This window comes from Miniopterus natalensis, chromosome 8 (genome assembly GCF_054644295.1).
Source record: "Miniopterus natalensis isolate mMinNat1 chromosome 8, mMinNat1.hap1, whole genome shotgun sequence".
NCBI classification, from domain to species: domain Eukaryota; kingdom Metazoa; phylum Chordata; class Mammalia; order Chiroptera; family Miniopteridae; genus Miniopterus; species Miniopterus natalensis.
The window spans coordinates 34,631,692-34,659,310 of NC_142088.1; the positions used below are offsets into that span (position 1 = coordinate 34,631,692).

General features: G+C 36.7%; 1 protein-coding gene across 1 annotated transcript in view; it reads right to left on the reverse strand.

The window, feature by feature from the left end:
- The window catches only part of ITGA4 (integrin subunit alpha 4), a 61,197-nt gene that overhangs the window by 12,760 nt on the left and 20,818 nt on the right, over positions 1–27,619 (reverse strand). The window contains exons 10-17 of the mRNA XM_087819733.1: positions 25,945–26,056; positions 22,668–22,762; positions 21,412–21,502; positions 20,811–20,856; positions 20,274–20,428; positions 17,481–17,635; positions 10,139–10,288; positions 8,287–8,363 (exon numbers count right to left, since the gene is read on the reverse strand). Of these exons, the coding sequence (XP_087675859.1) occupies positions 8,287–8,363; positions 10,139–10,288; positions 17,481–17,635; positions 20,274–20,428; positions 20,811–20,856; positions 21,412–21,502; positions 22,668–22,762; positions 25,945–26,056 (881 nt within the window). The remainder of the gene's footprint in view (positions 1–8,286; positions 8,364–10,138; positions 10,289–17,480; positions 17,636–20,273; positions 20,429–20,810; positions 20,857–21,411; positions 21,503–22,667; positions 22,763–25,944; positions 26,057–27,619) is intronic.

A 27,619-nucleotide genomic window follows, 5' to 3' on the forward strand; every position in this document is an offset into this window, starting at 1 on the left:
ATTTTAAGGACAGAATTTAAGAGCAAGTTTAAAATTTTATGTTTTTAAGCATTACTTGAAGGAAGATTCATGAATTACAGATTGAGTATGATTGACAGATCCTGTATAATAAATCAGGTACTATGATCATGACTCTCTGACACAAAGTTTTTTTTTCTAAATCCCACCTTTGTAGAGCTTAGAGAGTAAAACTCTATACACAAATGCAAACAAATATTATAAATACATGGGAAAGAGTTATGGATGAAGGGCTCTGGGAACCCAGGGCAGGGAATCATTTTTTGTCTGAGAGTAGCAAAGGCATGTTGCTTTTTGCTTTTCTACTATTCTGTTGATTTAGGTTGAATGAACAAACATTTTTTAAAAATTACTTTTAAATACAAAAAGGTCTGATTTAATTCTTTTTAATGAAATATTAGGGGGATCACTTTGTAAATTATGATTGTATAACCACTATGCTGTACACCTGAAATGAATATAAAATAATATTAATGTCAGCTGTAATTGGAAAATAAAATTTAAAAAAAAGGTCTGAACATTTCACAATTGAACCTTAGTTAGCATGAATTATACCCTTAATTGGCGCATGTACTTGTAAATTGCTCATTCTCATTGGTGTACATAGTCCATTTTGTAAATACACATTTTATTTATCCACTCACATTGTATTTATCAGCTCAACTATCACTGGAATTTCCAGTTTGGCTCTATTATTGTCTTTTGGTGAACATATGTCTGTCTATGAGCAGATCCTTATGGCTTTTTAACCCAGAATTAATTCTTTAAAATTGCTAAATCTTGGCTTATTTTAGCAACCAGCTTAAATTATACTAACAAACTGTATTTAAATAACAATACATACCATAAGGAACCATATTTAAATAACCAAAAATAAAGATCTATTACAGAATTGTCATATAAAAAGCAAGCATGCTATAGTCTAGAGGTTCTAAAACTGCTGCCTGAAGGCCCAGTTCAGACCTCTGCCTGGTTTTGTAAATAGAGGCTTAATGGAAGGCAGCCATGCTCATTCCTCTGTGGCCGCTTTTACCCCACAGATGCCAGCAGAATTGAATAGTTGAGAGAGATCTGCCCCACAAAGCCTAAAACATTTACTATCTGGCCCTGTATGGAAAAAGTTTGCCAGCTTCTGCCATAGAGCAATCTGATGGATAAGTAAGTATAATTAGTTTCAAAATAAGCATACAAAATAATATTACTATATTTAAAATCTACTCTGCATTATTCTGACAACAACAGAGGCTCATTTCAAACAGCTTGGGAAACAGGGAAAATGATCGCCCAGTCCTCACAGCTCCCTTGGCTGGTACTTGAGACATCAAGGAGACAAGAATGAGGAACGTGCCCATACGTAGCCTCTAGCTCCTGATCCCTGGGCTTGCGGAGTTGGATGTTTCAGGAAGGATATGCAATAACTAACAAAGCAGTCATTCTAAAACACGGCTATCGTTTCAGGATGGAAAAATGTGGCTCGGTGATCGTGTGTTTTAGGGGATGGCTGCGATTTACTCATCCCTGTGTTGTAAACCTCCGTGTCACATAAGTGCGCACCTGCGTGGTGGCACCGTGTTAGGCGACGGAGAAGAAATGCGCAGGAGCACGGCTGCCATACGTTCCCCCCGCTGTTCTCTAATCATGCTACAAGGAAAGGAGCCTAGGAGGCTCTAAAAGTAAACTTCAGCCTGACATTAAAGTTTAATTAAGACTTGTACAAGAGCTGCCTAGAAACAGACATTTATAAAATATTCTGGCATGTAACCAAAGCATTAGTCACTGAACACCTTTGGGAAAGAAGTTGGCACTTAGACAAGCAACAGAAGGTGAAAGCGTTGCATAAGCAGCCAGGTTCCAAGACAGCAGCAAATTAAAGAGAAACACAATGTTCACATTTCAGCAGCTAGGCTTCTGGTTTATTTTCCACTTTTAAGCTATTTTGTCACATAATCATAATTACGATTCGACTCCTTTTTTTCCAATATACACCTTATTGTATCTTGATTCATTAACAAGGTGCCATCAGAAAGCTACCCACCAGCTTTTTGTGGGAGACATAATAAAGGACCAGGTGCACATCTGGAAGTGCGACAAGGCTGAGCTCTCCCCAGAAATCATAGTTCATTCTTCATTAAAACGTGCATAATGCAGACTTGAAATTTACAAAACAGCCTAGAATCCATGCAATTTAAACAAATCAAGGTGCTGTGTACATGCAGAATCACAACTTAATAAGTGAGAGGGGAAAGATAGAAAAATGATGTCTGTTAGCACCAAGGCTCTATGTGTTTTTTTTTGAATGAATGATAATGTTTTATTTTGCAAGAAATGCTCCCCAAGTCTTAGTATAACTAATGCACTTTGCCTTGATAACATGAATTAGTGCTTCCTGGCCACTTTTTTAAAGATGCTAGAATATAATGTCAGCTGATATGTACCTGTGTCAAGATACATGAGTCACTTATTTGACAAAATGTAGCCTGCAGCAAGCGGCTTGCAGGCCCGAGTAAAAAAAAAAAATTGTGTGTTTTTTTTGTTGTTGATTTTTTTTTTTTTTTACTACTGACTATGGGGGGGGGGGGGAGGGCAGAATACTGGAATATTTTTGTCTACTGGAATACATCAGTTACCTGACATTTAAGACGTTACTGAAAAAAGGCAAACTCATTGAAGTCTAGTGGAATACAGCAGACTGCACTGGATTGGAAAACTGAACTAGGAAATAGCATGTTTTCATGTACAAGGTTTATAATTCATCTTCCCTAACCTCAGATCAGTCAGGCACACAGGGGTGGGCAAAAGTATATTTACAGTTGTGAGTACATGAAACACAGTTAATAAGGCTATTGTAATAATCATAACTGGCATGTCTTTTTCCATATGAACAACAGTAAACCTGCTTTTGCCTACCCAGTATATTCCTACTATCCCATTTTAAAAATGGACAATTTTGTTAGACTAGCTCTTTTAGGGGCTAAAGCATTTGCTTGCTGTCTGTTCAACAGATTGCCCTTTTAAGCTGCTAACAGAACCAGCATTAGGCAGCATTCCCTTGATTCTGCAGAAGACAAGCCCCTAGTTCATCTTGAGAGAATGAATTATGATCGATCTAATATGTTCATGATGACTCCATTCTCCTTCAGCCGCGATGGGTTCAGGGGTGAGTATGTGGTACAGGTCTGGTTAATCAGAATAAGAAGTCTGCTCAGGCACTGCCCTTCCTGGAAAACCAGCCTCAGGAAGACAAAAAGAATTTTGCCCTTGCCCCTTTTTTCCTTGCTGGGAACCTTGGTGCTGCCCAGCCATCTAGTGACCATGAGGGAAAAGCCAAGAGGACTGGAAAGATAACTATGAATGTCCAGACTTTGGTAGGTGCTCGCTAAACCCGCTACCGCCACCTCCAGGCTGTAGAGTTTGCAAAATAATTAAATGCCTTTATTGTTTAAGTCACTATTGGCCAGGGATTCTGTTCCTTGCAGTTAAAAGCATTCTTCACTTAAGTGAAAGCAATTGTTCAGGAAAAGCCTACATCAACTATGCTGGAAGCGTGACTGAGGAACGGAAAGAAAGTATCATTTATTTACATCATCAGAATCTATATGCAAGACCTGATTTTAAACTACCTATGTGATGCCTAACACTGGCTATTATATTTGTAATCTTGATAGAGTCATATTTGTTCATCTTTGTTTTGCAGTGTAAGTCATTTGAATATGAATTATTCCCCTGAGAGTTTAGGCCTTCAGGAGAAAGCCTCAACTTAATGAAAACATGAGACAGAGCACATAAGCACTGTTTAGTTTGCTGTTGGCAGTCTATTATCACAGTTTTCAGAAATGCATGTTCTTTACTGAGTAAATGCATTTACCTAAAGTGCGTATGTAGCTCTGGGGCACATAAATACCATTAGTGCCAGTGGGGTTATGGGCAAGAGAATGCATAGAACATATGGTCACAATTTGCCTATTATTACAGAGAAGGAAGAGAGGACACCTATGTGAGACAGGTGTATATTTGTCTGATAGAATATAATTTACTCTAAATGCAAAGCAGTTTGTCAGAGTCCTTCACCATGGGTCCAAAAAAATTGATTAGAAGAGTTTTCATAAGAGAATTCCTCAAATGAGTGATCATTTCCCAAGTAGAAATTGCCTGTAACTTTCCTAATTGATGTAAAAGGTGTGGGGTTTATATTTTACATGGGCATTCATGCTGCGTCAAATCTCAGGAAACAAAACTACTCACAGTCAGCAGCATTTTGGGGACGTAAAGAGACAAACTCTGGACAAATAACTAGTACATATACTTCTCAGAAAATGTTTAGAAATTCCTTGGCAATATTTCATTTTACGGCCAAACTAAAACTTTTTATTATGATCTATAAATATTCTAACCATAATTTATCAAAAATAACAACTTTTATCAAAGTTGGTAGCAGGTTTTGTGCTATGATTTGGCCTGCATTATTGCATTTTATCTTTAAAACACCTTTCAGAAAGTAGGGACTATTTTACCTCCTCATCAGTGAGGAAAGAGGTTTACGTAGGTTAAAAGGCTTCTCTGAAAATGTTTTGCAGCTAGTAGAGGGTAGATACAGAACTTGAACCAGTTTAGTTTGATTTCAAATCTGAAACTCTTCACCACCACCACGTTGGTTCTCAGATTTTAGTGTAATAAAAAACTCTTGGAGCCCTATTAATAATAAACATTTCTGGCTTGGTCCCCATTGCTTCTAGTTTGGATGGTCCGGGGCCTAGGAACCTGCATTCCTATGAAGCATTCCAGGGGATTCTCATGAAAGTGACTCAAGGCCACACCTTGAGAAACATGGCCTTATCTTCTGTTGCCTGCCATTTAAAGTCATAATGGACTTGGTATTTAGATGGCAAGAAATAGTATCACTTCTCATTAAAAATGCAAAGTAGATCATGTATTAGCTTATTACAAGAAAATGTGTAATGAAGAAAAAAATTCAATTAATAATTTGATATATTAATTCAAGAAGATGTATTTTCATTATTCAGGAAAGAAGGATTCTTGGTAATATTTTTGGACAAATTTCAATGTCCCATTTTCTCATAGACCATAGGATTGCAATGAAAGATGATGAAGGTGACAGTGGGATTTTCTGACTTGCAAAAATAAAACCCTACTTATTTGTAGCTTAGATAAGCTTTCCCACACATAACTCTACTTATCAAAGGCCCATGACAGCAAAAACACCAAGAGAACTAATCATTTCAGAAAGAAAAGAGAGACATGAATGGAAGGGTTATGAAATTTTCAACTACTACACCAACAAAGGCACCATATCCCATGCTGGGATATAAAATGGTTAGTAGACACTCTTTTTGGACTAGTTGAACAACCAATCTGGACAATTTAAATATAAAGTTCAATTATCAATCAAATAGGTTAGGGCTTCTTGGCCCTCAATTATGGATGCTCAAGACTATACTGGCATTGCCTAAATGAAATGAATTAATTTATTCTCTGCCAGATGTGATCCCACCCAGCAGGGTACTCAACACTGTCAAACTTTGCATTCATTCCTAGTTGATTCCTATCTCATTTATCATAACAGCTATTTTGAATCTTTCCCCATGCCTTTCAAGTTCCCAGATCCATCCCAAAGACCCTCACTTTCCATACATGAACCTGCTCCGGCCATCCATGTATTCCCTCTATTTTATTTCCTTCCACACTGAGTTTCTTAATCAATGTCAAGCATCTTTTCACGGCTGCTCAGATCAAGATAAGGACAGTTTTCATTTCCTTCCAAGGATAACTCTTCCACCTGAGTAGATCCCATTATATGCTGTTTTCTCTAGAACCTTGTTCCCTTCTCAGCAAACATCTATTAGTCACCCACAGTGTTCCAGACACTATTTTAGGCACTGGCAACACAAAGATGAAAAGACAGGAATCTGCCTTGAAGCAGCGTAAAGGATGGTGTTGGAGACAGATGATAACAGCAGTGAGTGCAAGTGTAGTGGGACCAGGGGCACTTAGGTTTATGTACCTGGAGACAAAAGGGACTTCACCTAGGAAACAGCTGAGATGTTCAAGATAAATAAAAGTTAATCAAGTAGATAACCTGGAGAAGTGAAATGAAGAAGTGAAACGACACAGAGGCTCAGGCGAGCATGGTATGGCCAAGCAACTATAAGTAGTCTGCCAGCAATGGAAAAAGGTCCCGGGGAGTTGGTGAGAATGAATGCTATGGAGTTCAGAGTTTAAGGTTATAATGAAGCACTGAAGCACTGGTGCTATCTGAGGTTTATGTGAGAAAGCTCACTCTGGAGACATCATCGCAGAGGAATTAGAATAATGAATAGCAAGAGGCCAGTAGCCCATGATCTAGGGAGATTGAATGCTTGCTTTGAAGCAATAGTGGTAGAGACAGAGAATTATGATGAACAAAAAAATACATTTTGGTGATATTATAGAACTTACTAATTTATTGAATGTTAGGGATAAGAAAGGGAGAAAAATGCAGAACGATCTCCAGGTTGTTGGTTTTGGTAACTAATTTTTGTGTCATCATTGGTGGACAGTTGGCTGGGCGCCTAACAGGACATATCCAATAGGCCACTGGATGTGGGGGTGTGCAACTCACAGATACTGACTTGGGCATTGGCAGTGTGGGCAGGCCAGGCGAGGTCACAGCTGCACGTAAGATTATCCAGGGAAAATACGGGAGTGTGAGAAAGGGTGAGAAACCATCCGCAGAGTCAACAGAGCCCAAATCCAAAATCCTCCAAAGACAACTGGGAAAAGGGGCTAGAAATGGAGACGGGAGTAGGGTGGCATCATGGGAACAAAAGCAAAGGACATTCAAAAGAGGAAGTGAAAAGCTGTCAGAGGCTTCAGAGAGTTCAAATAGGGGCAAAAAGTGCCCCTTGGATTTAAGTAGAAAATTTCTCTCCCCAATTTATTCTTTTCTCTGCCTTTGCTGATACATAAATAGCATGGTAAGTCCACTTGTTCCCAATATAATTTCTTCCCTTAAGCACTTATCCTGTCATTCAGCTACTACTGCACTGAAATTTCTATCTTAAAATTTGCCAGTTATATCTTTTTCTTACCCACAAGTCACATTTTAAATGCCAACTACCTTGACCTTTCCTCTGTCATTATGCTATCTCTACAAAATTTTACAATGTGAAGCCCCTCTTTTTATATTGGCTATTTCACAGTGCACTCAGTTCTCCTCTTAGCTATTTTCAGTCTCCTACAGGGAGTCCCAATTTTTGTTAGGCTCTTTCAATAAATCTGTCCCCCCAAGAGTTAATCTTTGGTTCTTTCCTCTGCGAAATGCACATTTCACCTCCTCTACCCCCCAAGCATTCTCACAAGTCAGGAATATGAAGAGGATTTCCACAGTAATCCTGAACTAGATTTCCAACTGGAGAGCTACATGCAGAAGTCCTACCAAACCCAACGTGTCCCAATGAAACTTGCTCCCTTTACAGACTTGCCTCCCGATACAGTTGCCCACTTCCTGCCCTGTCACTGACGCCTCCATCTCCCCTTTCATTTCCCATACACAGTCATCCCTCAGCCTGAGCTGGGCATTCTCTCCCTCTGCTCCTCATTTTCATATCTTCCCTCTGACATGCAAAACAGTTTCAATATGGGAGATCTGGACATGACAAAATCATGGTTTATTTCCCATCATAAAATAATACCAGCCATCAACATGTATCTAGTGTTCACTATATGTTAGGCACTATTCTAAGCACACTGTGTATGTTTTATTTTGACTGCTTCCCCTTCTGTGAATTTAGAAGAACAAGATGGTTTATTCCCTTTCAATTGTGTCATATATATTTAAGAAGTCTGAATTATGTAATCCTTTTTCTGAGTAATAAAAAACTAAGTATTATGCAGTGAAGGTTAGCTCACTTTGCCATCAAAATTCTAGTAAGAGGCACTAAGAAGTGTCTAAAACACAACTACAGTTCTAATGATGATGACCTGAGGCACAGTTAAACCCTGAAATATCTTCTCTGTTACCAATAAAAGATTAAAACATGCTTCATAAAGCCTTGGTGCTCACAATTCCCCGTTCTTCCAAAAAGTGGTCACCTTTAAGTGTATACTTATGTGAATAATGTATAGGTCACTTCATCTGTCTCTGTAGAATGTTGCTATTTCCCAGTTATTTAAATGCTTCTAACCCCCAAGTCTTTTTCTTTTTCTCTTTGAAACCCACATGCACACACATTATCCCATCTTGATGAATAACAAAGAGTAAACTATACTTACTTGGAAAATCCAATTTTTGCAGAAACGTGTAAATCAGCAGAACAGTTTTCATGGGCACAAAACCTTGCAAAGTTTATCTGGAAATAAAACACGACTGTATTTTATTTTTAGTTCAATCAGTAGGTATAACTCTGTTTTTTAAAGACTAACATATCTATGATACACGAGAAGGATAATATTACTAAATCAGATTTATAACTCCTTGTTTTATCAGTTTTGCCAAGATAGTCTTTGTCCAGTTCCTCTCAATTTTCTGATACTTTGATTCCACTTATTACACATGAGCATGGCACTTAATTTTATAGACAATAGACAGCGATTTTATGTTTGTCAAAAATAAATTGTAGAAATTTAGAAATTTCACTTTAAGCATGCATTGAGCAAAATTAAATGATTGCCTGTCATAGAGGTTCTAGCATATACTTACTTCTGAGCATTTTAATAGGACCCAGACATACTACAAGGTACATGGGAAGACCTGAGTTAGCCTGGACAAAGAAAAAAATGGAAAGAGAAAGAAAGAGGAAAAAAAAAAAAAGAGGCAAAGATAAAAAACAGTGAGATGCAGAAAAGAAAGAAACCCAGAAAGTAAGAGAAGGAGCCAGGTACACGAAGTGGCAAACGACTGGAGTGTTGTCAAATTGCATGTCAGATCGCAGACCGCCTATACCTGTGAGAACACAAGGAAAGTGTAAATCTTTCTCTAAATGATTAGGTAAATATGACTTTTTCTACCATCTTATTTGTAAAACAGGTTGTTCTAAGAGTCAAAATGTGAATTATTCTAATATAACTACAGATTGCTTAGGTTTTGGCTTGTGTAGTTATAATAAGGGACATTTAAAGACAGTTGATATTGAAAAGTGAAGTTAAACAGAAGAATAAAAAAAATGACTTCCAGAAATATTTTTATATATGGGTATAAGGAAAATTTGCTCTTAAGTTATTACCTTTACTCAATCTAATATTGTAGATTAGACAGGGGTGACTGTAAGTTCAAATGTCTTAAAGTGACTTAGGGGCAATGTTGTTGGGACAGCATATGAACTAGGCCTTCGAATGTCCCTTTTATCTTGCACATTCTGTATGCTATTCATGAATATTTTAATGAATGCTTTTACCATACCCCAGAACATCCTGTTGACTATGTCTTTGTGTTGTTGGACAGAAAAGTTTTGAACAACTGGACTCCCAGAAATAAACACACACACTGTCAGTGAAACTGATATATTTTAAGATAAACTGGAAAAAGCAGTTCACTGGTTAGAAGGCAGGATCCACCCCAAAATGCAGTTGGTCCTGGGATGAGGCTGGAAAGTATACAGTTAAACTTTAAAAGAGACCCTGTTATGTAACATAAACATGTATGTCTATAAATGAGTAAAGCCCAGCAAGGGAATTTGACTAACAAGACATGAGTGAATCGTGGGTGAGGTGAGTGGGAGGGAAATGAAAACGAGAGAGAAGAGACAGAAAATGAGAAAGAGAAACTGAACACACATGAAGACAGGGAATGACTGACTCATGAACACAACTCACTTCCACTATGAGTGCTCTCTAGCAAAATACCGTCTTCACTGGCAAGCCATTGAGAAGAGAAATTCAACATTTTATGTATATGGGAAATCACTGCTATGACTAAAGGCATATTTTAAAATAGTCAGTTCAATATCCTGAAGGAAATATAAAAAATTCAAAAAAATGAAAAACAAGACATATCACAAATCTTTTTATATAAAAATTATGAAATTAAAAAAACCTTAGAGTTCATTTTCCTAGAATTATGCAATATTTCAAAAAATAATTTTTTAGTTACATATCACAGTTTTTGAATAAAAGAAAATATTCCTACCGTTTTTTCAATGATGTCTTTTTCTTTCTTCTGCTGAAGAATTGGCTGAAGTGGTGGGAATTCCCCTGTGCTTTGTTTAGTGCTGGTATCTTGCCCAAGGTGGTAAGCGGCTACGATCTGAATTGGGGTGAGGATGTCTCGCACGTCTTTCTAAGGAAATTTAAAACCATATGAATTAAAAATAAAAAGCAGCATGCAATTTAAAAAATAGAGAGCTCCTCCTTTTCTGCATTAGGCCAAACAGAAGGAAGTCAAGAAAATTCTTACCTTTTAATCAAACTTAAGAAAACCTGAATGTATATACTTTTCACATTACAAAAACATTTGTTTTTTGGAAAAAACACAAAAACAGCATAAAAAATGGAAAAATATAATCATCCAATAATATATACAGGTCTACATTTGGGAATATTTTCTTCCATGGTATTTTCTATGCATACTTTTTATAACTTACATTATAACATAATCATTTTCCATTATAAACTCATTGTAAATCATTCCAAAGCCCTAATGAACATTTTATTCTATTTAACATTGCCCTCTAGTAGGCTTGTACAAATACAATCTCTCAATTTATTCAAGTTTTCTTTTTAGATCTTTCAGTACATTTTGATATAATTTGATTCATTTGATTTCATATCTATTATGAAACATATTCTTTATGAACTGTTTCCAATTATACTTTTTAATGGGCTATGAATAGTATATAGCAAGTTACTTTTTTATTTTTTATTTTTCTACTGAGTCTATACAAAAATAATTCTCTGTATATATTATGTCCAGGAGATTTGGTGCTTTATTATTATTATTATTATTATTTTATCTTTATTGTTGAAAGTATTACAGACACCCCTCTTCCCCCCCCCATTGAGCCCCTCCTCTCCATTGCCTCCCCCTCCCCAGCCTTGACTGCACTATTGTCTGTGTCCCTGGAAAGCATTATGCTAAGCGAAATAGCCAGTCAGAGAAAGACAAAAACATAGGGTAGTTGAATGAATAAGAAAATAAGACTCAAATATATGCTGTCTACAAGAGACCTACCTCAGAACAAAAGACTCCCACAGGCTGGAAACAAAACAAAAAAACTTCTGGAGGACTTTAAAGGAGAGAATGACAGCAATACATCATAGTAGGGGACTTTAACACCTCACTGACTTTACTGGGTAGATCTTCCAGACAAAAAATCAACAAGGACACACTAGATCAGACACACTAAGTGACACACTAGATGGGATGGATCTGATGGACATTCACAGAACACTCACCCCAAAGCTGCAGAATAGGCATTCTCCTCAAGTGCACACGGGGCATTCTCAAACACAGACCACATGTCAGGGCACAAAACAAGTCTCCACAAGTTCAAGAAGATTGAAATCATATCAATCCTCTTCACAGATATTTGCACAACAGAATACTATGCAGCTGTAAAAAGGCAGGACCCCTTACCTTTGAGACAGCATGGGGAGACCTGGAGAGTATTATGCTAAGCGAAATAAGCCAGACAGAGAAAGAAAAATGTCACATGATCTTACTTGTGTGTGGAATCTAATGAACAAAATAAACCGATGAATAAAATAGATTCAGTGACATAGAAGCATGGAACAGACTGACGAGTCTCAGAGGGAAGGGGGGGTGGGGGCGTGGGGAGAGATTAACAAGAATTTACAGCGGTGCCTCGGTTTCCGAATGTGATCCGCTTCGGAAGCCTGTTCGAGGTCTGAAACATTCGGAAACCGAGGGATCCCCAGCCCGCAGCTGGGCCTCAGGGTCTCGCCCTCAGCGGAAGCCACGGGGCATGTTCGACTTCCGAGGCGTGCTCGGAAACCGAAGGTCTTCTGGGTTTATGGCGTTCGTAATCCGAAATGATCATCACAGAGTCGTTCGGAAACCGAGGCGCCACTGTATATGCACATACGCATAACCATAGACAAGACAATAGTGGGGTGAAGGCCTGGGGCGAGGGGTACAGGGTGGAGGGGATCATTGGGGGGAAAAGGGGGACATTTGTAATACTTTCAACAATAAAGATAAATTAAAAAATAAAATAAAATAAAAATGTAGCTATATAAAGCAACAAGGAATTACTAAATTTCAGTTTCTTATAATAAGAAATTCGGGAAAACATTTGGAAGCAATAAGAAAAAAGAAAATTAGACTACTGCCAAGCAATGAACACTAAAAAGAAAATGAGTTACACAACAAGTATGAGACTTGTGTTAAGTGGGACCCTGAAAATTTGGAGCATGAATCAGAGTACTCAAGAGCTCTCATTACTTTTCCGATCTTATATGTGGAGACGATTTTATAAAATTACTTGATAAATGATCATCTCCATATGAAACCTTGAGCATATAGGAATGCTGCAAATCAAGGCCCAAAATCCAAGTTATCAACTTGTGAAAATGAAACAGCTTGAAGCCCTGAGTGTTACAATAGCAAACTTGATTAAATTATCCCCTAGGTGTAGGAGCTAGACAGCCACTGATTGTCCCTCCACATGTCCACTGTTTTAATTCTTCTCAACAAGCTTGCTTTGACCAAATCACATGTTATCTAATTCATACTAATTTTCCACAAGGTCTTCTCTACATCTGTTGTATATTACTTTCATTATCCTAATTAGCTATTAATTATGCTTTTCTCACAATATATAAAATGTACGTGCACTCTTGCAAGAACTGTACTTGACAGATATTCACACTTATTTAACTTTAACAGCTCCACCTAAGGACAAATGCTATATCAAAAATGTCTTAAAGTGACTAATTAAGTATTTGGGAGGAAAAAAGTAGGTTTGCTTAAAATTTTTAATTTGGATAGGCATGTGCTATCTATATTAAAAATAATGAAAATTCCATGCCACATTTTTATGGACAATTACCTAAAATAGTGCACCCACAAGCATGCAAATTAGCACATCCTGAAATTATAGAAAGTCTGCCTTCTTGTTTGACTTTCATAAAAATTTGTATTTATGGCCAACTTGAGAATCAAGCTGTAAGCCCATGCCCTCCTACTGTGCTTATGTATGAAGGGATGTACTTAAAGGGTGGGGCCAGAAATATTTATAAAATATTACTGAATGAAAAATGATGTTGCGATATAAACATTTAAAGGTATTATTCATAGACCTACAGTGTACAAGGTAGACTTGGGGACATAAAACTGAAAGCTGATACCTATGTCACAGTCTACAACCCATCAATCCACACATATAGTGTGGTAGATGCATGTGGTAGACATATGCATACACAAGCACAGAAGAAGTAGGGCCACCTACTTGAAAGGGGATGGCAAGAATTTTGAGCACAAAATATGATCAGGTTTGAGTTTCTTGAAATGCCCCTCTAGTACCAACGTGGGGGACAGGTTGGGAAAAAGACTGAGGCATAGACTGGAACCTAAGCGAGCAGAACCATGTGTAATTATAATCACTGTACCTAGTAACTTGAATCAGGAGGTGAACTATCAAACATCCAGCACTACAATTTCCTGAGAAAATACAACACCCCCAAGAAAGGTGACCCAACCATCATATCAATAGAACATGCTCAGATTTTCCCTCACAAAATCCTTTAAATAGCATCGAGAAGATATTATCCATAAATTGATTAAATATTGATTTTCTGCCTTATGTAATATATTAGTTCTAAGAAGAACACAAACATGCAAAAGATGATATTCTGTCTTCAAAGACCCTGCAATCTAACAAAGAATTAAAATATGCTGGGATAATCAGTTCACTTCTAGAATAACATAATTATCTAGAATGGAAAGAAATGTGTGCATATATGAATCGGTCCATAGTGTGCTGTAATTAAAATATGACTGCTTCAGAGCAATGGCACCGCACTAAACTATGTGTTTATATAAGCAAATAAAATATATAAGATAGAAATAAAATATATTTACTAATTAAATATTCATTTATTTCCTTCAAGTTATTACTGAAAAAGATGGCTTTTAGAAAGCACCAAAAGAGCTATATAACAAAATAAAATTCCTTTATTTCAGAAATTTAAAATCCAGAAATTAGGAAAGCCAAGGGAAAGAAAAGAATGAACTAATTCACTAAACAGGTTGGCAGGTTGATTTTATAATTTTTATATAACATGCTAAGGCCACTGTATTCATGGGCCCTCTGGATACCAATAAGCATTCCTGGTGCGATGACTAAGCTAGATATTTCTAGCTTTTATTGAAAATACTATAGGCAGGAAGGGAATCTTGTTACTTCATTTGTTATGCCAATGTAGCACCCTGTTTTCTTTTCCCAAACATCAGTGAATATTTTGGTGCAGAGATTCCATCAAGTCAACCAAGAAGTGCATTCTAGGAAAATCTCAAGAGACATCTCACTTCCATGGCTGCTCCCATATTTCTAAAAACTGTTAGCAATTGTCAATTGGGTTTCTCTAAATCAAAATAGCCTCAAAATGATCCCTTGTCTTAAGATCTTGTCCCAAGACATCTCTAAGATCTAATAAAGTTTTGTATTTGAACACAGCAAAAACAAAAGTTCATTTCATACATTTACATGGATGGGAAAACATTTTCATTGAGGGAAGAGTGATGTCTAGAAGAAGAGAATTTAAAAAAAAAAACAACGAAAAAAAACCTTTAAGGTATAAAAAACGAATCCTTTCACTTACATCACGGAAACTTTTTATGAACTCTCAACTCTAAATCCTAGGTTATACTTTCATAAAATCTAATAATTTTTATGGCTCTAATAGCAAAAAATTAAAGCTTGGCATAATTATAAGCAACTAAAATTCAATGGAGTTTTATAAGAAAAAAATAATTTCTGCCTTCCTTTTTATTTTTTTAGTAGCAAATTTTGACCATACACATAAAAAAAATCCTATGTGATAACTGTTTTAATTATGATTAAATTAAAGAGACTTGAGAAAACTAATATTCTTACCAACCAGATAAATGACCATAGTCTCAGAAAAATAACACACTAGAAAATGGATATGCCAGAGATATAGGTCCTTATTAGATTGTTAAAAATGTCTCCTGTATTCCAAGATTCAGTGTATGAAACTAGAGAATGTGTGATTAAAAGAAAAATATTTAATGAAGCCCAACTTTTGTGAGATTTGAATTTTTTTAGTAGCTAAGTCCTATACCATCAAAGAATGTGATGGATTTTGTAAATACAAGCAGGTTTAAAAGCTTTCATTTATGTGACATAACCAAGGAATTGTGAGCAAGAATAAAAGCAAAATTCAGTCTTTTCCTCAACTTCAGGTCTCTAATGACTGTTAATGTAATATTGATATCTTTCCAGCTTATTCCCTTTAATACTCAATTCCAATAATTTGCTGATCCCACTGGAATCTCCAATTTAACTTTTCCCTGTCCCTTACTCTCTTGATGTCCTCCCTTCTCCTTACCCTCTTTAAAATTTATGGTGAACGCTCCCTTGCATACCTCCTTGACTCTCTGGGCCCTTTGTCTGCTTCACTTCTTTGGCAAACCACAGCCTTGGTTAATCATTACTGCTCATCTACTGTAACCTGTAAGGTTGGATGTGACGGGAAATGTCTATAACCATCTGACTAATCTCACTTTATGACCATGGGTACAAGTTAGACCCAAACAAAAGCAAGGTAATTTAGGAAGGGGAAAAGACATTGGAAGAAACAATTACATTTTTAAAAAATCGCCACTATGTACCAACCCAAAGCTAAGTGTTCTGTTTGACATTGATGATATGGCCCCAAATCAATGGCTATAATGTACTGCCATTGATACCATGGTAACACAAGTATATAAGCAACAAACACAGAAACCTCTGCTAAAATGTAACTTCTACTACAAATTTATTCTGAAGAAAGTATACAATTTTGACAAACACTTACTCACAGGAGCAATGCCAAGAAACAGGCTTAAATAAATCAGATCAATTTATTGCCATCTGTATACATTCAACACAATATGTTTCTTTGTAAATGTCTAATATTGGTTCTTTTATTGCCTTTAAAGTGGTCTCAATGTTAGTCTCTCAAATGGACTAACCTAAGTGAAATCACAACTATGTAGAATTTTTAAAAAAAAGTTCTTCAATCTCTACCATATAAATGATGGTTACATTAATACCATTCTGTACATTTGGCTCCCAACCATCTGATAGCTTTATTCAAGTACAGCAATAAAAACTGTTCAGGGAAATGAGGAAATAGCATAGGGATTAGTGCTCTTAGCATTTAATAGTGTACTGGAGTCCTGATGCTTGTTCGCATTTGCTTGGAATAAGTACCTAAGGGAAAATTAAGTTCTAAACTGAGGCTCCTATTGGAAATCCCAGAAAGGGCTCCTGGGAATGGTTTGGCTTTTTTTGTGACAATAGATTTTCTGATGAAGTACACCATTCCCTAATGAAAAAGACCTGGCACTGCTTCATCTGATAAAATTTGACCAATGCAATGAACGCGATGATCCGTTTGGGAACGAGTGCTTTAATAAAAGGAACATGAAATCAGCTGTGCTTTGGCAGGCCACAGCCCAGCCATCGTGAAAGCCGTCGCCCTAGCGCGCAGCTGATCCCTACCCCACCACAACTGTGCACGATCCCACTGACGCCGCTGACAGCGCTGGCAGGGAGACAATGACGTAGTCCAAGAGCGGTCCTGTTGGATTCTGCTTTGTTAGAGCCACATGAAAGACAAACCAACTTCCTTACCTCCTGCCTCCTCTCCCCGTGCTCCCTGCAAACACCCTCCTCAGAACCCTACTCGATGAGGCTCAGCCGAACAGTTCAGTACGTACATGTCTAGGCAAGTGCATAAACAGGGGCAGGAAAATTGCAACTGAAGACAGGAAAAGGCAAATCTTTTAAAATAGTGATGTAGTAAAATGTAATAAATGTGAAATAAAGAAGATGCAAAAAGTGAACTGTGATTATCCAGGTCACAGGTTATCAAACATTTAAAAATATATATATATACATATATATTTAAAATATATCTTTATTGATTTTAGAGAGAAGAAGGAGAGAAAAAGAAACATCAATGATGAGAGAGTCATTGATTGGCTGCCTCTTGCACGCCCCCAACTGGGGATGGAGCCCGCAACCCGGGCATGAGCCCTGCCTGGGAATCGAACCTCCACCTCCTGGATCCTAGGTCTGTGCTCAACCGCTGAGCTACGCCAGTCGGGCTGTTATCAAACATTTTGACAAACATTTCAGCTCTGGAGCAACAGATCAGCTAGTTCAGGAGGAGATAACATTTGCTTTTAATTGTATTTTATAAAAAGATACCAATGCACTAAGGTTTTACTGTACTGACAATACTGCAGTTTACACATCCATTAATAAAAACGTCTACATTACCCGCATAAATGCTTGATATGCTTTGCAGGCAGGTTTTGTGCTGAATACTTTCATGCTTCCTGTAATCACATCAGAAGTTCCATTAGAAGAGAAGTAGAACCTCGGTGGAGACTCCGCCTTTCTGTTCACATCCAAACTCATGTTATAAAACAGAACTGCAAAAATGTAGAGAGAACTGCAGTTAATAGAAATAATTTCTAAAAGCATTTATTTTATTATTTTCGGAGTGATAATAGTCAAAGTTATGGAGAATATTGAAATATCTTAAATTCTCTTCAATAAATAGCTTTTAAAAACTAGCCTTAAATATGAAAGAGGGAACTTAAAAATACAAATTACAAGTTATTTTTATAAATAAAAAATTTATAAATTTTTCTCTAGGTTTCTATTTTTAACAATGTTAAAATCTTTAGTTATTTGCTTAATCCACTTATATGTAAATATGTCAAAACTACAATACCAGAATTATTACTAATGATAAAAGTCCTGAGTAAAGTTTGATTTCTTTGGAGTCCTTTTTATCCTTAGAACATCTGGCTAAACAAGTAGGTAGAGTGCAGTGCTCAAATGTCACTTGGAATATTTCTATCTTGAGTGGTTATATAATTAATTTCATATGTTGTTAGGTTCATTTATTTCCATTTGTTTCTAATTAGAGGGGTTATTTTTCTTTTGACTTATTTGTTGGCCTTTTTAGTGCAAAGTGAACACAGGATTCAAAAATCAGACCTATATAAACAGTTTTATTTAAAGATGTCTTCTCTTCCAGCCCTAGGCCCTGATTAGTCTCCTACATGGTTTTATTGGTTTCTAGTTTGAACTTCGAGTGCTTATTTATGGAAAAATAAACAAATATAGATAGACATTCTTGCAATAAATATTTTGGCAGTTTGGTAAGAACTTATTTCAAATCTCACGTAGAAAATAATCATCTGCTAATGATCTTCGGTAAGCAAAAAAACAATAATATTAAGGAAAATCTACAATAAAAAAATTCTAAGCCAGTTATTATCAAGAAAGGGCCATTTCTTGAATTTAAAAGGGATCTTTGCTAAATAAGCTGCATCTAATAGTCTGCTGAGTTGTGACTTATATAGGAGAAATAATTCATTAAGTGATATTCTAAAGAATTTACATAATTCCTGAAGTGTTCATTTACATTTTAGGAGTAACTAACTCTTCTATGAGGATTTATATACTTATTTCAAGGAAACCTAAGTATAAATCCATACTACTTCTATAAATTTCAAATAAATCTGTTAACCTTCCTTTTATTTAGAAGATAAATAATAAAGTCCAAATCAATTGGCTTCAAAATCACAATAACTGAGATTCAATGCCTTAGAGATGGAGCTGCAATTGAAACAGCCATCTGCAAATTCAGACAAAAGGAAATGGAGAAAAGTGAACAAAAATTCGCTCACAGTAAGAGGCAACAATGTCCTGGATTTATTAAACAAGCTTAATGTTAATTATTTTTCCCAAGGAGTCATTCTGTGACAACTATAAAGCATGTTTTTGTAACAATGTGTGGTTATTTATGAATTTCATATATATATTTTTCAATCAATTAAAAACATCTGGTGGCAGTGGAATTGGTAGTACAACAAATACTGATTTTACATACAGGGAAATCATCCTATAGATTTAACATGGATCTTCTGGATAACTCATCAGCTTGTCTGTGTTCCTGTGTTCCTGGGGTCACACTCTCAAACTGCCACCTCTCCAATCAAGAACCAGTTGAAGGGTTTTCCCACAGTCCTATCATTGCATCTCTAGCCAGCACTTCTGCAGAGTGCTATAAAAAATGAGTCTGATGACAAATAGAGATGCTAGGCCATTCTGGCCTCCTCACTACAGGCTAATTCAGACTGTTACATCTGTTACATATCCATAGTTCTTCTCAGTATTTGCTGCCCTTCGTGATGTTTAGATGAGTACAGACTGCAGGGTCATGAGTATAGACCACAGGGTCATGAGTACAATCAACTCTTGACAGGTCTTGTGGGGCTCATGAACTTTGTGAATAATTGATGCCCAAATGATAAACCCAGGTACGCTCCTCCCCTACCATAGGCTAGTTTCCTTAGTAGTCATTCTCATACTAGCTTTAATATAACATAATTAGCAACATTAACTTGCTAGTAAAAAAATGTAATACTTATCAAATCACATATTTGTGACTTGGGATCAACCACAATTTTGGATGAGCCATATCAATGCTACTATCTACAGAGCAGATGACTGAGAGTTAGTTGCCTATGTGTAGAAAAATGGGCATGCGAACCCAGGAGCTGAGAGTCGCAATAAATCCTTAACGGATGTGTGTTATTTTTGAGAAGTAGAATCAGGGTCTAGACTTCAGATAAGCTTCTTCAATTACTCAAACAGGATAGAATATAAAGGAAAAACCTCTCTCCCCAGGTTTCCAACTTACGCCAACACCAGGCTTTAAGGAGCCCAGTAAAACAGAGGAGCTGTGGTGATGTTCTTTCTAATCTAAAAAGCTCTTACAGATTAAGCTCAGTTCACTTTAAATAATACAGCAAGTGATACTCTTAATTTGCTAATCATAACTCCTAAACAACTGTAACCTCTTAATGTGCCCCACTCATAGGTTAGAATAACAAGAAAATCTGAAAGATGCGGGGAGAAAGGTGTGCTATCAGGTGACTGCTCTCTCCTGCCTAAAGTAGCCGTCTGTGGTGACACAGAGTGAGGGCTCAAAAGATGACTATGAGATTAATGAGTAAAGTACACCTTCTATTAATTTTGTAAGGGCACCCTTACCAATATAACCTGGAACCTCTTTGCCTTTGTATGAGAAACAGAGCGTTAGATCCATGCACACAGAAGGCAATCCATTTTCAGTACAGTTAAAATTTGTTCTATTTACTGACTCAGGATGGTTTAAAGAAGCTTCAACAATCACTACAGGTCTGGTCCTAAGGAGGGAATAAAATTAGCAATATTAATTACAGAATTATTTTTCCTTAGGAAAAGAATTGCATTTGTTTTGTCAGTTTCCATTGACCAAGTAATTTCATGAAACTGCTTCATTAATAGTATGTGCACAGAAACTCAATTAAATTCTCATGCATCAATCAAGAGGGATTTTCATTTAAATTTCTAAAAATATTGACTTTGTCTGATTATATTAATTATATCTATGTAAGGTGGGAAAAGTATTCCAAAATTCAATAACTAAATTTCGGAATACCAAAAAGAGCATTACCGGGTCACCACCGTTGCTGATTTTAAAAATTGCCTCCCATCATTTACAATTAAGCCCAATTGTCAGTAAGCAGCAAGATGCATCAACCTTACCTTAACAACACAGCAGAATCAGATAGAAAAGCACCAACTGCTACATCTGGAAGATAAAAAACAACATGGATTAATGATCATCATTAGTCAAAGAGAGTAACTTTTCAGTCAGAAATACTTAGCTACATATCACCTTTTGACTATATCAAAACACTGTTTACAGAATATTAATTAGAAAATACATGCTTACATCTTAAGATTTATTCCACATTTGTCTGAATCTACTCAGTTACAATGCCCTTCATCCCTTTATAATATAATATAAACATAATATGATATAAAATGAAAATCCAATTTTTGGACTAGGAACATTCACCCAGAAATCTTTCAAATTACACAAAAAAGACTCTTCTTTCTTTTCATCACCATACATTTCATTTATCTTTACGAGTCTTTTAATTTTTTAAAGAAGAAGGAATAAAATGATAAATAACAGAAATTACTTGATTATTTCAGACCAATCCTTGAATTGAAAAAAGCTTTTAAAATGAAGGAAAAATGTATTGGTAAATTAGAACTCTTTTATGTACTTCTCAATAAATAGAAGCATCCACAATAGAGCTTATTCCTATATAAAAAGTAAGGTAGATTTTATACTTACCTACATATCCATTATTATCTGCATCAATTTGCCCAGAGATAGACTGTCCAAACATACGTAAGGATTTGCTGATTTGAAGCCCTTCAATTCTCTGAAAAATAGGTAAGTTGAATGAGAAATGTGTTTGAACACCTACTATCTCAGAGAAGCCATAATTTAAATAAGAAGTCTTCCCATGTCCTGGCACACTTAGGAACAAAATGTCTTTTAGTTAGATTAACTACTTGTATGCAAGAGAAACAGAAGTTTCCTGCTTTCAGTGGGGAGTTGACATCTATTTTGTGATAAGAAAAAAAATTCCTTCCTTTATTTTGGGAACAAGGGAAATTACGTAGTACAGATCTTCTGTAACAGTCATGACTCCCCAGCCTTCTCTCAGGGTCTGTATTCACTCCCTGGCCAACAGGGATTACCAAACCAGTAATCTGGAAAATAAGACACTTCTAATCACTTAGTGGAGCCCACAGTTTAGGCTTATGTGGAAAGTCACCTATTTAGCCATATTGCGTCTCAGTACTTGACAAGCACAACTCAAGTTATGTGCTTCCTATCCCATGTGTCTAATTTCATGTCTAGATAGTGCTTTCTTTATAAGTATCAGGACGCTATCCATACCTAGAAAGTCAGTATTTTTACTAGACAAATACATACATTTCATGTTAAATATGGAAAGCTACATGCCTATTTTTGCCTAATCGGAAATAACAGTATTAGCTGATGTTTCCATAAAAGTATCATTAGAAAAGCTTGTCTTCTCTACATGTGTATGCAGGTTTTTTCTATGCACTGAAATGGCCTACTTTTCAAACTATAAAAGAGAAGTGCTTTCCACTGAAAGGAACACAGAGTGTTATTTGAGTGTTTGCTTTCCCTGTGTGATCTCCATGAAATATGGGACTTTAGCCACAAGACATGACACAGTTAATGAAATCTAAATGGGCTTATTTGGAATACTATAGATACTACCTCAGAATATAAATTTAATGAAATGCAGAGAGGAAGCTTTAATTGGTTAAAGACAAAATAGAATGGGAGTGATCTAGAACTCTTATTTATGGGGGGAAAATGGTTCCAAAGACTCATTAATGCCCTTAAAAATGAGCCTATTTACTATAATGATAGAAAATGGTAAAATAGAATATTAAGTGTTAGAACTTAATTTAGCAAATTAAGAAAAATAAGTCCAAATTAACACTGGGAATTTTAAAGAAGCTTTTATTACCAACGCTCCTTTTGAAAATAGAATTGCCTCCTACCTGTGAGAAGGCTGATGAGATCCCATCTGCTCCGCCATTGTAAATATAAATAGCACCTCTCAAGTCATCTTCTTGTGGAGCTCCAATAGCAACATCTATTCAAGAATTTAAAAGGTGGAAAAATAAATTCTTGATCCAAAGAATGCAACTCTGAAAACTAACCTTCATGTTCATTAATTCATATCACATAAGGAACTCCTTGTGTAAAAAACACTTTTCTCACTAGAAAAAAAAAATTACAAAATACTAACATCATCACAACAGTGTCCAGGGTTGTACAGAATAGTGAGCGCCTGGAAGAGGCAGAGTGAATGGGTCTGAGAGGCAGTTTAACAGAACGGGTAAGAGCATGGGCTCTAGAGCCAGGCCTCCGGGGCCTCACCCCAGCATTGCTGCTGTGCTGTTATGCTCGGCCCAATTTTTAACCTCTCTATATCTCATCTGTTCCTTCACCTATATCATAAGTCATATGAGCACTCGGTCACTCAACATAGAAGGGACATTATTCATCTAAAGTGTTCAGGGCAGCTCAGTGGATCAAAAAAGGGAAAAAACCACCAATAAAACAAGACCCATCTATATAATGCCTACAACAGACTCACTTCAGATATAAGAACACACACCGACTTAAAGGGAAGGAATGGAAAAAGATACTCCATGTAAATGGAAACCAACAGAAATCTCGAGTAGCTATATTTATATCAGACAAAATAGACTTTAAAACAAAGACTATAATAAAACACAGAAAAGGGAATTACATAATGATAAAAAGGTAAATCCAAAAAGAGGAGATAATATTTGTAAATATGTATGAAGCAAACATAGGAGCACCTAAATATATAAAGCAAGTATTAACAGACCTAAAGGGAGAAATTGACAGCATACAAATAATAGGAAACTATAATATCCTACTTGCAATGATTTCCAAACAGAAAATCAATAAGGAACATGGACTTTAAATAACACATTAGACTTGATAGACTTATAGATATATACAGAACATTCCATTCAAGAACAGCAATATATAGACTCTTGTCAAGTGGACAAATAGAACATTCTCCAGGGCAAATAAGTTAAGCAACAAAGCAAGTCATAATAATTTAAAAAGATTGAAATCATATCTGACAAGATATATACCCTGACCACAATGGTATGAAACTAGAAATCAATTATAAGAAGAAAACTGGAAAAAATCACAAATACATAGAAATTAAAAAACATGCTACTTAACAACCAATGGGATCAACAAAGAAATAAAAAGAATAAGAGTATTCTATGAACAATTATATGCCTACAAGTTGGACAACTTAGAAGAAATAGATAAATTCCTAGAAACATACAATCATCCAAGATGGAACATGAAGAAACCTGAATAGGCTGATTACTAGTAAGGAAATTGAACTGATAATTAAAAACCTCCCAAGAAACACAAGCCCAGAACCATATGGCCTCACTGGTGAATTCTACCAAACATTAAAAAATTTAATACCTATCTTTCTGGACTCTTTCAAAAAGTTGAAAAGGAAAAAGTGCTTCCAAACTCATGTTATGAGACCAGCAATATCCTGATACCAAAACTAGAAAAGAACACTACACACACACACACACACACACACACACACACAGAGAGAAATAAAGAAAATAAAATTGTAGGCCAATATCTCTGGTATACAGAGCTATAAAACTCCTCTGTAAAATATTAGCAAATCAAATTCAATTGTACATTAAAAGGATCACACATTCTGGCCAATAGGATTTATTCCAGGGATGCAAGGATGGTTCAATATTCACAAATCAATCAACATGATACACCACACTAACAAAACCAAAAATAAAAATTATATGATCATCTCAATAGATGCAGAATAAAGCATTTGACTAAGTTCAACATACATTTGTGATAAAAATGCTCAACAAAGTGGGTCTCGAGGGAACATACCTCAACATAATAAAGGCCATGTATGACTAGTGCAATAACTAACACCAGTCAATGACAAAAAGCTGAAACCTTTTCATCTAATACGAGAACAATTCAAGAATGTCCACTTTGGCCACTTTTATTCCACATAGTATTGAAGTTCTAGCCAGAGCAGTTAGGCACATAAGAGAAAAAAAATGGGGGGATCCAAATTGGACAGAAAGAAATAAAACTGTCACTATTGCTGATTTTCTGATTTTCTGTACAGAAAACCCTAAAGACCACCAAAAACTGTTTGTATAGCAAATTACATTTAATAGGGTTCATTGAAAGCATATGTTCAACAACCCACTAACTTTCTCCTTGCAGAGTAACATTTTAGACATTTAAAGTAGAATAAAGAAAGCTCTTAGGCATAAAAAGTAATTAAAGACATGAGAATTTACAGTACTCACGTCACTAATTTCCAGCATCCATGTAAGTTTTGACCTAATATTACCATATACCAAATGTCAAGAATGACATAATTCTAGCTCTGAAAATAAATATCAAATACTTAGTTGCTGAACTCCAGGAATTGCACACTCTCTTTCAAACCTATTCATCATTTCATGCCCAGTTTTAACAGACTTGGTTATCACTCAGTGCTGGACTGTAAAAAGCAAATTTTAAGGGGGAAGGCTGGTAGAGACAAGTACTTGAGCAGCTGGGGTGATCTCCAGGCAATGGGCACAGTTAAGATGGTACTGGCTATTCCATTATTGAAATCGTTCCGTATCAGTTGATAAATAGCTACTATCCTTGAGCCTGCTAGTTGCACCCTCACCACCGCTGAGGACTCAACCCTGGGATCCCTCCCACCCTCCCACAGTGCAACAGCTGAACAAGGAACACCTGGCATAGCAGGGGGCTTCCAGAACCCTGCTCCAGCTCTGCAGCCAGCCTTCACTAGGTTTTGCCCGTGTCTTTACTGTACTGTTAGTTAAAGAATATGATCTGAGTCTATGATATACTTTTTGTTTTTGACATTTTAACATTTCTGAAATCAGAATCCTTAAAATAGAAAAATGCATGGGTCACAATTTAATAGCATTGTTTGGGACACAAAAAATGCCACTCTTATAACCATGGTGCCTTAGAATCGATGACATATGGTATTCTGAATATCATCCTCTACTAACGACAGTAAGAATCAATAGCTGACAACTGAGGAAAAGACTAAAAAAAGAAAAAAACTTAGCATACCTTCTGGCTCAACTTTCTATAGAAAGACAAACAACATAAAACTCCAGTCAAATTCTCTTCCATGTACCATTTTCAGAGCGGAAATCAAGTACCAGATTGGATACTTGTAATTACCTTCGAAGCCATCGTTATCAATGTCACCAAGATTAACTATAGATTCCCCAAATCTTGCAGCGTATTTGTCACTTCCGACGAGCTCTGTTTCCATTTCATTCATTACTGCTCCCTAGATAGAAAGGGGGAGAAAGGTGTCATTATAACACTCCCTGACAACTTTACACATGATTTACTGTTGTAATTGGATATGGATTTTTTCTAATGCTTCAAACAAGTCGGACAAACTATAGACTGAGCTTTAGTACACACATCTCAGTTCAATTCCATAAATATTTATCAAGCATGTGTCAACACATAATAGTATGATTAGAGCTCAAAGGATATAAAAAAAATAGTCTAACTCATGATCCTTCGCTTTGAAAAATCCCATAAATCATTTTGATAATTCAATTTAGCAAACATTTATTGAGTTCCTACTGAAGGCCCTGCACTGTGCAAAGACTGAAAGGGAGAAAAGGGACAAGGCAGTGTGTTTATATGACACACCTCCTTTCCTGAAGAAGCCCAGAGTTGCAGGAAAGGTGAAGCACAGGCATGTGAATGACTTAGAAGTGCAGACTGCTTTGCAATATCAAGAATCAAGGAGAGCATATCTAATTGTGAGAGCCAGGGGAGATTTCATAAGTGATATTCAAGGTAGCTATTGAAGGACGGGCATAATTTTGATATACAGAGAAAATTATCAGCAAAGCACAAATTCCAAAGAATTTGGCTATAACGAACAGTGTGTATAATGAGTGAGACCAGAAAATTCAGATTAAAGCCTTGGGGGGTGGGACTGAACGCCGGGGGAAGTTTACTCTCAATTTAGAGGGCAATAGGAAGCCACTGAAAGTTCCTGAGTTGAGGGATGCGACTGAAGCTGGCCTTAGTAACTCATTAATGAGTTACTACAATAAGACACTCAGTAATGATGCAGTCACTGCTATCGAGCTCTCTCAACTCCGATCACATCACTCTCTTGTAGGAAAAAAATAACAATCCAGCACTTCTTACTTAGACCTCTGCGCAAACAAGTCTATTCATAATCCCCCAAGTACACACATGCGCTTCTCCTTGGCAGGTGCCCCTCACCTTTCACATTCTAACCAAAAAACTCCTATACTTATTTTGTTCCCAGAGAAATGTCTAATTTAAAGAAGGAGGGAGAAGAGGCTCCCACGAGGATGAGAAGGTGCCGACCTAAGAAAATGCAAAGGCACTGAAGTTCCAGGGGAGAGTTTCAGAAAGTGGCCACCACTCTTCTTCGAGTGTCCTCCGGCCAAAGAGAGCGGCGACCACGAGATGGACGGAGGCCCCTGGGAGCTATTTGAGCAGAAGTAGGGGGAAGCCCTATTCGTTGAAGTGTCATTCTTTCTTGAGTTCATTCCAAACCAGCACCTGCTTGTCCAGGACTCTGTCAGGCCCCGAGGAAACAGCAGTAAACAAGACAGACGATCCCCTTCCACGTGGTGTCCACGTTCCAGCAGAGGAACAGGTGCTAGCAAGCCAGACCAACAGGTATGTAATAGGGTGCCTTTGTGGTGGTGGTAAGGCCTCTTTAGAGAGGTAGAAAACAGGGAGGTAGAAGGGAACAAGGGGAGAATACTCTATGCCACAGTTGGTTTTAGAAGATGAAATCAATTATGAAATTAACCCCCGTGTTCAACAGTGGTGCCTCTGGGTAGGAGGG